The 14,399-nt window shown below is 47.5% G+C and overlaps 1 protein-coding gene across 1 annotated transcript; it reads right to left on the bottom strand.

Moving 5' to 3' along the window:
* Positions 1–12,657, bottom strand: MAP1LC3B (microtubule associated protein 1 light chain 3 beta). Its single transcript, XM_047846312.1, has 4 exons — positions 12,449–12,657; positions 6,150–6,205; positions 2,453–2,559; positions 1–1,811 (listed from the first exon to the last, which is right to left on the bottom strand). The coding sequence occupies exons 1-4, from the start codon at positions 12,486–12,488 to the stop codon at positions 1,637–1,639; spliced, it is 378 nt and encodes a 125-aa protein (XP_047702268.1). The 5' UTR covers positions 12,489–12,657; the 3' UTR covers positions 1–1,636.
* Between the last annotated feature and the right edge of the window lie 1,742 nt (positions 12,658–14,399).

Genomic DNA, 14,399 nt, shown 5'->3' with positions numbered 1-14,399 from the left:
ACGGGTTTTAGTTGTGCCTTTATTCACCTTAGTTCATTAAAAATGTACTTGGCTTAGAGATCCTATAGTGACCACCCGCTAATGTGGGGTAGAAGTCGCGCCCTTCCCACATGGTATTTTTTAAAAAGCTGAATTTCTTCTAGGAATCTCATCACACAGGAGTTACAAGAATGTCAGGTATAATGATGTGTACAATCTAAACAAGACAGGCTGATTAAGAATTTACATAATGTAAAAATACACATATTAAAAGTTAGCCACGTGGACAGATGCATGCAGTGGGAATGGTCGGAAGGCTGGGGAGTCAAGCGCCCATATGCAGCAATATTCCTCCCCCCCCCCCCCCGCCCCCATTAATAAGTAACTTCCACTAACAGGTCCGGGTATTCCACACACGTCTAAATACACAAAGGTGAAACGTAACCTGCTTGTTACATGTACAGTCTAAAGTCGACTGTGATCTTTCTGTTACTCCCACAAAAATAGTAAATAGTGAGCCCATGCAGGTAGTAGGAAGCATTGGTGGTTCTATTTGAATTCGGAAAATGTTTAATTTTTGACATTAATATCCATGAAGAGTGTATGTCTCCTTTGTTACTGTTTTTTTCACAACTGACATGCACTTTGAGCAGAGGAACCAGGACGGTTCTGACCTACAGTGACAACTGAAATACTCTTAAAAATGTGGGAACTTTTTCATAACAGAGCCACACACAACATAAAACACGGATCATCTACAGCTTTAGGCTGAAAGGTAGAGGGAGTGCATCTGAATTTTAATGCTTTAGTCTCCATGTTCTGTAGTTTCTACCACTGACCTAAGGAACAAAACTGCTTGAACAGCTTGTTTCTCTACCAAAGCAGATGGCAGTTTGACCTCTCAGAGAATATGCAAACCAGAAGAAATGTCCCATTTTTCTTCCCTGGGCCCTTTGAGAAACTAGACCAAAATTTTAAATTATTCAAGGTTCTTACTGAGCAGCGGTGCTTTACTGTCTAGAGAAGCAAACGAACCCCCCCCCCCCCCCCGCCAATGGCACTGCACAGGCATGGACTTGGGGCACACTACACTAGGAGTCGAGAACCTTGAGCAGCAGTTCAGAGTTTTCTTATCCACCTCAATTTTTCCTGCTTTTTGCCCACTATTATGGCCAGTGTGGGCGGGCGGGAAGGGGGCTATGCTTGACAACTTATGCTTTCCAAGATCCTCTCAAAGAGAGTTCTCTAGTTGAGTGGAAACTCTTCTACAAAAAGTTGGCCGGTTCTGTGAACCTGGAAAAGAATTTCTCTCTGAATGCTTATGTTGCAAGTTCCTCATAAGGAAAGAGCATTAGAATAATGTGAAGGTCTATTTTATCGGCAACTTAGAATGCAAAGTATTTTATTTTTAAACTTCTAAATTTGAAAACAAAACAGCCTAGGTTAAATAATGGTTTTTCCAAAGCTGAATGTGCTCATGTGGAGCTCCATTTTTCTGCTTGTAGCACAAAACAACTTCCTACAACTCCTAGGCAGGAACACTACTGTTTTTGATGGTCTGTGATTGGATGAATGGATCAATCTCAGTTGGTAATATCCCTTTTTTTTCCTTGGTAAGGGCTTAAAAAAATTCTAGAACAGATGCGTTTTTCTAGTCTTACACAGACACTTTGATTCCAAATGTCTCCTGAGAGGCATATACCATATACAGGAACCCGTCTTCGTCCTTCTCACGTTCATACACTTCAGAAATCGGCGTGGACACACTCACCATGCTGTGTCCATTGACTAACAGGAAGAACGCCTGATTGGCGTTGAGCTGTAAGCGCCTCCTATTGAAAGAAAAATAATGTGAAGAGATACTGAACACCAATACCCGGGATGTGTGAAAATCTCACCCACCCCCCACTGACACACAAGTACAAAGATTTTGTACATGCTGCTTCTGGCAAAATAAAATGTATGCCTACTGATGATTACTCTCAAAGCTTCTCATAAAGTACAGGACATTTCCTAGGATTACACTGACAAAGGATATATTAGTGGTAATACTTGATAGATTATTCTTACTATATTCCTGAGGCCAGTCTTAAACTAGCATGCTCTCTGAAGAGCCATTAGTGTCTAGTATGAGAAATACCTCAAAATATAGTTTATATTACCATTGTACCAAGTCTGCATTCTTTTACTAATTTTGCTGTACAAAACTTGTAATTTTTCTGATCAAGAGACAACATCTATACGAGATGTTATGGTGAAAGAATCAGAAGGACAGCAGATCCAACAGGGAAGAGAGAAGAACTCAGAAAGGAAATGTCTTTAGGTTTTATTGAGCTTGTGGAGATCTTAATCAAAACTAAAGATAAAAGTTTGAAACAAAACACAACAACAACAACAACAAAACTAAAGATTTATCTAAGTCTGATAAAGAAAGAGAAGCTACCCAAACAAATAGAAAAAAGTGATTATGTACCTAATGATCTTGATGAGCTCACTCATGTTGACGTGATCAGGTACAAGGAACTTGGTTTTGTCCAGTACAGGAAGTTGCTTCTCACCCTTGTATCGTTCTATGATCACCTAAAAAAAATAGCCAGAAAAGAAATTTTGAGATCAGCTATGAAGAACAGACAAAATACCTCCTATGTTGTAACTGGCACATACCTAAACGGGGTCTGAAATAGAAAGGGCACATTTGTTAGTTTCCTCATAGCGCTCTTGTGAAGAGTGATCATTTATCAGCTTACACTCTGTCCCTTACAGAATATGGCACACACAATACACAGTGGATGCCTCCAGGAGGTGAGCTATGTATTCTTTTTACTTGGAACCATGAAAATATACTAACTAGTCAGAAAAAAAAAAATACTAAGAACAGAGGCTAGGTGCCAGCTTAAAGTGTAAAGTTCTGAATCTGTCAATGACACCACCACCATTTCCTCTGAAATATGTAAGATCTTTTTAAATTAGATGTACTTCTACAACAACTTTTTTAATGTTTTTATTTATTTTTGAGAGAGAGACAGAGAGAGAGAAAGAGAATGAACACAAGCAGGGGAGAGACAGAGAGAGAAACAGAATCTGAAGCAGGCTCCAGATTCCACGCCATCTGCACAGAGCCTGACTCGGGGCACACACTCATGAACTGTGAGATCATGACCTTAACCAAAGTTGGACATTTAACCAACTGAGCCACTCAGGGGCCCCGTACCTTTTTTCTTTTTTTTTAAGTTTATTTTGCGAGAGCTCTCATGAGCAGGGGAGGGGCAGAGAGAGAGAATCCTAAGCAGGCCCCACATTGGGGGTCCACACGCACAACACAGGGCTCAATCCCAGGAACCATGAGATCATGACACAAGCTGAAATAGGAGTCAGACACTTAACCGACTGAGCCACCCAGGCGCCCCTGAAGTGTGGAAGTTTTTTGTTACGGTAATACACTCATGTTTTTTTCATACTAGACCTGTTTCTCTACTTGACATGGAAAAAGTCTTAAGTAAATACCTGACAAGTAGAGACAATGATTCACTGGTTCTGGAAACACATTTTGTGCAGAAAGACTTGAAGATTCTTTCACATTGACAAAATATTCCCTATATTTCTTTAAAGACTTAAAAAAAAATTTTTAACGTTTGTTTTTGAAAGAGCGCGAGCAGGGGAGAGCCAAAGAGAGAGGGAGACATAGACTCTGAAACAGGCTCCAAGCTGTCAGCACACAGCCCGACGCGGGGTTTGAACCCATAAACTGTGAGGTCATGACCTGAGCTAAAGTTGGACACCTAAGTGACTGAGCCACCCAGGTGCCCCTCTTTAATGAGTTTTAAAAGTCAAGAATCTTTGTGGGTTCGAGCCCCGCGTCAGGCTCTTCGCCGACAGCTCAGAGTCTGGAGCCTGCTTTGGATTCTGTCTCCCCTCTCTCTCTGCCCCTCTCCGGCTAGTGCTCCATCTGTCTCAAAGATAAATTAAAAATGTTAAAAAAAATTTTTTTTTAAGTCAATAGTGTTACATCATGAACTGAAATAAATCCATCAGCTCCTTGCCATACTTCCTTTCCATAGAGGAAAAACAGTTTTTCCCCTAGTTCTACGCCACTACAAAAGCAAAACAGCTATACCGTGCCACAACGAGAAGCTGAGAGAGACAGGAATGGGAATCTTTACATAATGTTTCTTCAGAAAAGGGGAAGAGACTTGTCTGTATATGGCTCCGCTGTAAGGGAGCCCACGGGAGGTTCTGTGTAAGGCCAAATCAAACTGTTATCACCTTCCTTGATAAGATCTAGAACTTTTATCCACAGGGTGTGTTCACAACATTATCCACAGGAAAGAATCAGTAGATAGAGTACACTTGCCTGGGTTTGACTAGTAGCAGAGATCAGAAGCAAGGCAGAAATCTTAAATTCCTGGTCCAAGAAGAGGCAGAAGCACCGGAGGAAAAACTTAAGACCTTAGAACACTTCCCTTAAAGGAGGACACAGCAGCAGCCTGGGGACACAGGACAGGATGGCCTTGGGCACCTCCTGCTCTCTCTCAGGTGCTCAGGCTGCTCTGCGGGGAGAGGAGCTGTTCGAGCTGCTCCTGACTCGCCCGCACTGGCCATCCCCACGAGAACCATCACCTACAAATGACTGGTTTCCTTGTCCCTTCTTTTTCCTTTTTCCTGTACCCTTCTAATCTGGGAGAGAAGGTGTGTGAGTCACGGGGTAAGGCGTCTGGCTGTATCTGAGGAGTGCCCTCCTGAGTGCCGCACTTAGGCGGCCACCGCGGGCAGAAGCGTGGAGGACACAGCCGCCCTCCAGGAGCGGAGACCAGACTGCCGGTGGAGCTGCTTCTGCCTTCGGTCCTTCCATCCGATTCTCAACAAGCAGTGCCTGTGACAGTGGTTCTCAGACTTGTTCAGGGGATCACAAGCACGAACGGGGAAATATAAGTACACGATTTCTGCAAAAACCCAGAAAGGACTGCTAACATGTTCAGATATCTGCGTTTCAAAAGGAGGCTGTGGAACAAACCCTGGCAGACTACTGGGCTGTTTGTTTCCAACAGCTAGCACCTGCTAGGAGATAAAACAGCAGGTATTCAAAGTGAAGATAACCTTACAGTTAAAGAAATCCCCCAGGCCACATGTTGACCAAGTACCAGGACAGACTGAAATTTCTAAGCAGGCCAAGGAAAGACTGTTTTTTACTGTAGGACCCCACAGTTGGGAAGCTGCTGGGCAGACCCGTCTTCTCTTTTCTGTGTACCTTACAGCCCCACCTCCTGGATCTTTTCTCTCCCCTCAGTTTGGCATGAGGTCACATGTCACAAAGCCAAACACGAAAGCTGCCACCGAGCTTTTAACAGTGGAGTTTCTCAGGGGTCTATAGAATTTGTAGGAGGTGACAACCACGTACACAGAATTACGCAAATCTTTCCAACAACTACATGGGATGGGATTCTCTTCCCATTTTACACATAAAGATGTAGCAGCACCTTTCAGAATTTTAGTAACTAGCCCCAAATCACTTAGTAACCTTGAACCTAAGGCCTGAACTCAGCCTCTGTCTGAAACCAGGAGTTCCTCTTACCCACTAGACCTGGTGCCTCCGGCAGAAACCTTTTCTAGGGTCTGCCAGCAAAGGATTTGGGGCAGAGGATGTGGGTTCCTGGGCACACCAAAAAGCATCTGAGGGACCTACACGTGACAAGAAAGAGCAGTGTTTTTCCTCCATTTCCTGCGAAGAAGCCAAATACAAGAGACTTCTCTGGGGCGTCAAAAGACATCCTGGAAGGTGCAGTCACGTTTAAATCCTGAGGACTACTGATTTTCCAACCGCAGTACTCCGCTTCCTTTAGCAGACAGTGGATACTTCCTTCCACTCATAAAAGACGACCAGTTCTAGCCCCTCTATTCATTTCCCCCAAATAAATATATTTGACTTGTGAAGTGTGTAACATTACGGTAGCAAACTCAGACTCAGGAGGAAACAATGGGGTTAGATGAAACAGCTGTGTATTAAGTGATCTCAATTCTAGGTCATGAAGCTGACACTGGGGGCTATCGGTCAGGATTTTTGTAGAAACCCGTCACATGGTTGCACACAGCAGTGTCGTACCAAAGCACTTAAGCAGTGCTCCCGTCTGCATACATTATTAATGACTGAAACACAGATGCTGGAGACTACCTACTGGGATTTTCGTAGGATGCTGCTCTCGGATAAGTCGGACATCTTCTACTCTTTGTTCTGCAATGAAAGGAAAAGACACAGGCATTATTAAGGGTGACAATGCAGCTTCTTTCCTGCATTTTCACTGGTGGTTTCCTTATGTGAATTCACCTATCCCTAGCTGTGGCAGAGTAGAGCAGTAAGGGTATCTTTCCTGGAACTCAGAAGAACCAAACACTGGCATTTCATATCTGGTAAACTGACATGTAAGGCCAAATGCAACTTCCATGTAAACCAACATGCAATTACATGGCTATAGCAGGTGGAATAGCCTAAGACCAAGAGTACAGAATTCCTAGTTTCAAGGGTTTGGGACCCCAGGCTCAGTCAAATACAATCAGCAGACTGACTGCACGGTATTACCAATCTTTCCTCCAAGGACTCCCACCACCTGTCAATTTTTGTGCATTTTCCATAGTTTAAGTTGGTACAGAAATCCATGATCAACCATAGGCTCTCCAATACAATTTTCCCTTATCACTTCCTGCTTTTCAATGATATAGTCCTTAAAAGGAAAGAAAATGCCCAAAATAGATATGGGTAAAAGGAATTTCCTATTTGACTTTGAATTTCCTATTTTGACTTTCACTCAGTGCCCACCCCTCCCTTTACCTAAAAGTTTAAAGCACAAAGTCTACTGTTGAATACTAGTTTTTTGACAATCTCTATTCTCCCCCTTAATATAATCACTTATGTAAATGATCAATATCATGGGCTTCCTGAGAAATCCTGGTGACTTTGAAAAAAAGATGCTATGACCTATACAAATGTATATACTACTATTGCCAACTTTTTTTGAATTTCAAAAAAATTTACTAAAATGACTGAAATAATTCCCATGTTCAAATTATGAACGTTTAGGTTCTATTTCTATTTTCCCACCCAAAATTTCTAAAACAGCTTCTAAGATAAATCACTGAATATAAACACGTCTACTATAAAGACTCCAAATTTAGTGCTTTGTCACTTACATATAACACCCAGTGCTCACCCCAAGTACCCTCCTTAATGCCCATCGCCCATTTAGCCCAACCCCGACCTGACACCCCTCTAGCAACCCTCATTTTGTTTTCTGTATTTAAATCTCTTATGATTTGCCTGTTTATCTTATTCATCCATCCCTTCCTCTATGTTAACCTGTTTTGTTTCTTAGGTACTGTTAATAGTAAGCTTAACCTAGTGGTTCCCATCTATAATATTCTGACTGACATATCTGGTCCAAAACGCTTGGAATTTTCTAAACAAGAATAGTGATATTGATAAGGGCATCTTTTGTTTCTCCATAACAAACTCCAAACAACCATGTCTGAGGTTTGTGTTAATGTGGTGACTTTTGGAAAGCTCCTAAGGATGGGAGACAGGCTGCCAGGGGAAATAACAGTGACTTGAGGTTTGAAACTTTCAGACCTACCCCAACAACCAGGGATGGGAAAGGTATTCGGAGGATGAACTAATCATTAATGGCCAATGATTTAACCAGTCAGGCCCATGTAATTATATCTCCGTAAATACCCAAAAGGATGGGGCTCAGAACTTCTGGGTGCTGGGAGAATACCAAACTCCCCGGGGACAAAAGCTCCTGCACTCAGGACTCTTCCAGAACTCACCCCAGTACTTTTCATGAGGCTGTCCTTTTGTGTACTTTAATATCCTTTGTAATAATCCAGTAATCTAGTAAATAAACAGCTTTCCTGCAAGCCACTCCAGCAATTTGATTAAACACGGTTGGTGGGGGGGCGGTTATGGGAACCTCTGATTTCCAGCCAGTGGTCAGAAGCACAGATTAACAAGCTGAACTTGGAATTAGTGTTTGGGCGTGGTGGGGAGGGGCAATATTTTGGGACTTAACTCTTATCAACTTGTTGGATCTGAAGCTATCACCAGGTAAAGAGTTAGTACTGAGTTAAACTGTAGGACAGCCACCCATCAGTTGAGCATCCGACTCCTGATCTTGAGTTCAAACCCCACACTGGGTATAGGGCTGCTTGGGTGGCTCAGTTGGTTGGGCACTATTCTTGATCTCTGCTCAGGTCATGATCTCGTGGTTTGTGAAATTGAGCCCTGACTGAGCCCTGTGCTGACGGCGTGGAGCCTGCTTGGGATTCTCTCCCTCCCCCTTCTCCTTGATCCTCCTCCCCTGCTCATGTTCTCTCTCTCTCAAAATAAATAAACTTAAAAAAAGAAAGAAACCCACTTTGTGTATAGAGAGGACTGTAAAACAATTTTTTTTTTTTTAATTTTAGGATGGCCAGCTGAATTCAGTTTGATGTGTGGAAAAGCCACACCTCCAGGGTCCAAAGTGAAGCAGTGATTAGAATAGTGAGAGTAGAGGAGACACAGGAGGAGGATTTTCTCCCTGGCATCATCTTTTAAATCCTTCTCTATTTCTGATTCCCCTTCAATGCCTCTCTCAGCTTCGAGCCCTGTCCCTGTCTGTCTTACCCCAGGAAAAGGTGCTCTACCATAGAGACTTAGCCATCAACCCTCTTCACGACAAAAACCTCCATTCTGTCAGAGAAGATTCTTCCAGGTTAGAGGAAATCACAATTAATTCACTCTAGCAAATGAATGATAATTCTTTAATTTACCCTGGAATATGTTTCACATTTAAAGACTTATCCTAATGCATGTAAAAGTTTAATTGGAAACATTCAGACAGAAGGGGGAGATTTTTTTTTTTAATACAAGGAAACAGGTTTGTTTTGGCAAGTGGAAAAGGAAAAAAAACCCAATAAAAATAGGCTCTAAATATGAGACTTTAAAGTCAGAAATCAGAATTTTTATACTGTAGTATCAAAAGTTTCTTTATCTTGATTTAGCCCTAAAATATGGCCCAAACGACAAAAATGATTCTTTTTACTAAAGGTGGGAAAAATCAAAGTATGAAGGTGAGTGACTTCCTTAAGGTGAAAACACTTAGTACTGGGGAACTGGGGGGCTCAGGTGGTTAAGCTCCCAACTCTTGGTGTCGGCTCAGGTCATGATCTCACGGTTTGTGAGCTTGAGCCCCACATCGGGCTCCACGCTAACAATGTGAAGCCTGCTTGAGATTCTCTCTCAAAAATAAACTTAAAAAAAGAAAAAGAAAACACAGAGTGTTAAAGTCTCCTAGAAATGTCTTAAGTGTCTTGAGCAGTTGCAGTGAAAACGCAGGGGTGAGCTGGAGTAACGCAGCAAATATGGTACATGCCTGTGCCTCACTCTTTTAAGTGGACAGCTATTTTCAGAGACTAACAGTAGATTTAACAAAAACATTACCAACACCACAGATAAAGGCACATATGAGCAATTCTTTTACTCAAGTGTTTTTTTAATGTTGTAGTGATCTGTTTATCATTTGTCTTCAACAGAGTGCCCCCAGCAGTCAGGGACCTGCCTCTAGTCATCTTTGTATTCCCCCAGGGCTCAGGCTTGTACACAGAAAATGATAAACAAATTTAATAAACAAATTTAATAAACAAATTAAAGTTGTAAAATGGAAATAAATACTATTCCAAATGCATATCCAGATATACTTCCCCAGATTCCTTTCCTCCTGTTTCTAAGACCCTTATAAGCCTTGCAAACAAACAAAAACGGAGAATAGGAGTCTAAAGTGTCTTAGTTTACCAATGTATTTGCAAAGTTGCTTTGAGACTACTGAAGGCATTTGAAATAAAACTATTTCATTGAGTGAAATGGAAGCATAATAAATATTGTCCCCAATCTGTCTATAAATCCTAAGTGTGATAGATATCCAATCCCTCAACGACTGGTACAGCTTCAGTTCATGGAGTGCTACCTGCGTTTTGCCATATACCTTGCTCTACAGGTCTGCCTTTTAGAGTAGTTATTCTAGACCAAGACCATGTCTCTAGGCCTGAGACATGCAAACTTTTCCGCTATTAACCGAGAAGCTTAAGCCTGCTCGCCGCTAAATCGCAGAACAGTGTCATTAAATAAACTGGGGCAACCCCAGGGGCTAAAGCAAAACTTTTACATCTGAGAAGACCAAATCCAGAATTTTTTGCTCAAATACAATTCTGGAAGCTCACGTTTCCACCTATGTGCAAAGGCACCCTATGCCTTTCGACTCCGTGTTGGCCCATCTCCTGTACTGGAAACGACGGCGGCCTCCGGGAGGACGGAAAACACAGGGCGGAAGACAGAGTGCAAGTCCAGACGCTGCCACTAGGTGGATCACGATCGTCACCTCTGTGGGCCCCACCCAGTTTCTTCAGCTACAAAAGGAAGGGGTTGTTCTGGATGAACCTGAGGGTCCACTTCAACCCTCTGCATCCTGGTAGAAGGTATCAGCGGCGCTCTATTCGGTTCTGAATTAGCCTGAACTCACTCACGTGGGAAGAGAGAGAACTGCTCGAGCCCGCTGGGGCTGGTCTGAGTTGAGTGAAGAGGTTCTCACGGAAGAATTAACGTCTCTCATTTACTGGGCTACGAATCCAGTGACAAATGTCAGCCCCGGAGCCAGGAAAGGCAGTAGCCGCTAAATGGCACTAGATATTTTTCTGCGAAAATGACTATTAAAGGGATCTTTTAAAAAGGGGCCCAGATTCCAGGTGAATTCCCTCTAATTCATCAGAACACATTAATCTCACTTTCCCTACTCTTACCACCTACTCTTGTTCAGTTTTTTCTAGAGTAACCTAAAAATACTCGAAGCAAAAGGAAAGTAACTATAGTTTCAGCTATGGGAAAATAAGCATCTTTCCCCCACCAATGTCCCCAGTTAACTTTTTTTCTTTTTGAAGCCAGCTCTATGCCCAACGTGGGGGGGGGGGGGGTTGAACCTACGACCCCAAGATCAAGACCCACACCGCTCTATCCACTGCGCCGGCCAGCCACCCCCCACCCCCACCCCCCGTTAGCTTCAAAATAAATGCAAGACTCGGTGGGGACGGAAGCCCGATACCAGAGGGAATCTGCTTCCAACGCTGCTCTCGGGGCTGCAGAAGAGCTCGCGAGGGTCGTGAGCGAGAAAATCCCCGCCGGGAAAGGCACGTCTAAGTCCTGCTAACGGACACGCCGCCTCTGCAGACGCAGCCACGGCCTGGCGGGCGCTTCCCCGAGCGCGGAGCGCGGCTTCGCAGGGGCAGGAGCTCACGACTGTCCGTAACGACAGCCACAGACCCAGGCGCGCCGCTCGCCTCCCGGAGAGCTGCGGGCCCTCTACGGAGGGCAGACCCTGCGGAGGAGGCCCGCGGGGCACACGCACGAGCCCCGCGGCGGCCCCCTCTGCCCGCACGGCCGCGGCCGCTGCCAACAGCCCCACGAACACACGGCCGGGGGGGGGGGCACGTCGTCCGCGCGGGACGTGCTGGCCTCGGGGAGCACCCGTCGGTTCCGCGTCCCCATTGCCGCGGGGGCGCGAGCCGCTGGCCCCCTCTCCCGCCGCGAACGGGGTCAGGACGCGCCGCCACGCCCGGTCTCGGCCGCCCGCCTCCGGGGCCCTCCGCGGCCCACAGCCCCTCCGTCGAGGGGGACCCGACGTTTGTGAGCGACCACGTGTGATCCGGCTTCACCTGGACAGATTCACTCGCACGCTAATGCCACCCCTTCAGAGGACCTGTCGCAGACGGGCCTCCGGGCCGGCCGCCCCCGCGGGCATGACACTTCACACTCGGGGCGGCGACCCCTCCCCTCCACCACCCCCCTCCCCCCCCCCCCCCCCCGCCCCGCACCGGAGGGCTGCTGCACAGCGGTGCCCGCGGCCGGGCCGCCGCCGCCGCGAAGGGCCAAGAGGTGATTCAGCAGCTCCGCGCCGGCGCGTCCCGCCCGGTGTCCCTCCCCCCAGCCCCCGGCCAGCCCCGACGCCCCCCGGCCCCCGGCCCTCCTCGGCCTTCCCTCGGCCCCTCCGCCAGCTCCCGCCTCGGCCGCCGCCGACTCTGGCCGCCCGGGGTCCCCGCCTCAGCCCCTTGACGGGCCCGGGCCCCCTCGGCCCGACGTCGGCCCCCGGGCCCCGGCCCTCCGTCGGCCCTCCAGGCCCCGTCCCCCTCAGCTCCCCAGGTCCCGACGCCTCTCAGGCCCCGGCCCTCCTCGGCCTCCCTCAGACCTGCATCAGCCCCCGACCCTCCGTCGGCCCTCCGGGGTCCGACCCCCTCAGCCCCCGAGCCCCGGCCCCGCTGTCAGCCCCCGGGCACCGGCCCGGACCCCCCTCACCCCCCGGCCCTCCGTCGGCCCCCGCCGCCGACTCTGGCCGCCCTGGGTCCCCACGCTCCCCGTCTCAGCCCCTCCGCGGGCCCGGCCCCCCGCCGCGGCACCCACCGAAGGTGCGGCGCTGCTTGAAGGTCTTCTCCGACGGCATGGCGCGGGAGGCGAGGCGGAGGGTCCCGGCTGTTCCAGACGGCGGCGGCGGCGGAGACTCCGACTGTGGCGACAGCGACTTCCCTTGTGTCTCTTCAGGCCGCAGCCGCGTCAGGTGACCGGTGCGGCGTCCCAGGGGGCGGGGCCAGGGCCGGCCGCCGTAGCCGCCATGGCGGGCGTGGCGGAAGCGGGGCCGCGCGCGCAGCGGAAAGCCCTCCGTGCGCAGGCGCGCGTGCCGGGCGGGGTATGGAGGTCCGGGCGCGCTCGCGGGAGGGGGCGCGCGTCTTGGCCCCGTAGCGTCCGCATCAGAGCGTCTCCCGCGCCGAAGTCCCGCGGGGCCCAGCTTCTCCGACTGAGCCCGCCTCGCTTGGTGCCGCGTCTCTGACAAAGTTCTGACCCGAAAATGCAGTCGCTCCGTGCACCCGCCGCTGCGCCACGGGTCTGGGGTCCGGATCAGGCACCTGTCGGTGTCGAGCGCTTAGGGAACTGGCCCCGGGGAGGAAGGGCCCTCCGCGCCGCCGCGCGCCCCCGCGAGCCCGGGAGCCCTGTGTGAACGCGCAGTGACCGCTGAGGGCGCCGGGCGCGGGGTGAGGGCCTGCGGGGCGCGGGTTGCCCGCGCGTGCCCACGCCTGCGGGACGTGCACGGGTGCGCACAGCGCTGCAGTCGGCATCTCGTACTTTGAACGCTTCCCGCATCTCCGGGCTTCTCTCCTGTTTGAGTTTGGGGAAGCCTTTCTTAAGTGCGCGTTTGGTGGGGTGGACTGTGCTACATGCGTTACTATGCAAACGCATAAAACATACTAAAATCTATTCCTCGATGTGGTCTTAATATAGCTGGGATTGCTTTCCTTTCAGAAAAGCCAAACATGGCGCAGATCCTTGTATAGTTCTTTCCCAAGCCCAGGACAACGATGTTAGTTGAAGCTCTTCATTCCCGCTGCTGTTTACTAGACAACAGGGCATTTGTGCATGCGTCGCTTTCTGCCCCAGGTTTTTTCTCCTTTGTCACAGTCCTTTACCTTGAAAAACCTCTGAATAAACACCACTTAAACATTCTATCTGGTTTCCAAAGTTCCAAAGGAAGGCTTCAAGCTCCAAGTGTACTATCTTGGCTGCTTTGTATTTATTCTGTGAAAAATGGAGAAAGAAATCCAGTAAGCGTTTGTTATGTACCTACCTACTGCCAAAAGCGTAGTGATGGGGGTTGAAGTCTTGAAAGAGTGTGTGGACTGTATGCTGCTTTTCTTGAATGTTTTTTTCTTTTTTTTTTTTAATATTGACTGGTGAGTTGCTTTCTTGGCTTAATTGCTATTTTGTAAGAAATGGACTTTTTGTTCTCTTGCTGGACAACTGTTCCCAAATGCAAGAGGGAAAAAAAAATCAATATCTGGCATATGGAGGTGGGGGAAGGGAAGGAGAGTTTCATATTTCCCTAGTCCCTTAGGCATCCATAAAGCTTTACCAAATTACCCCAGGCCTTGAGTTTGCAGCCACAGGGATAGACTTCAAGGGTCCAGCTACTGATACTTCAGGATCACTCTGTGATTTTCAAGTACTGAAGTCCACATTTACGGTGACTGCTTAAGTCCTCCCTAACCTTGAATTCCTACTTGCAGCTAAAACCACATCTCGCTACGTGTGCCTCAGAAAATCATCCATGGCAGTGGGCACGGAAAGGTGTCTCGTAAGCATCGTCTCCATGTAAGAATACCATATTCATATAATTAATATTAAATCATATCTAAAATTTACTGATTTATTTTAACATACTGATAATGTAACCTAGTGTAACTTTAGAAAACAAGTGTGCTTGAGTATATGTGAAAAAGTTCATGTGCCCTCAGATTGCGGTTTAAAAGTTTGATGTAGTGACCAATTTTCCGAGTGGTAAGTGAATATTCATGAATTATAT

The sequence above is a fragment of the Prionailurus viverrinus genome, unplaced genomic scaffold (genome assembly GCF_022837055.1).
Source record: "Prionailurus viverrinus isolate Anna unplaced genomic scaffold, UM_Priviv_1.0 scaffold_38, whole genome shotgun sequence".
NCBI lineage: Eukaryota > Metazoa > Chordata > Mammalia > Carnivora > Felidae > Prionailurus > Prionailurus viverrinus.
The sequence above is the reverse complement of the archived record's forward strand: the minus strand, read 5'-3'. Positions and strand labels throughout refer to the sequence as shown.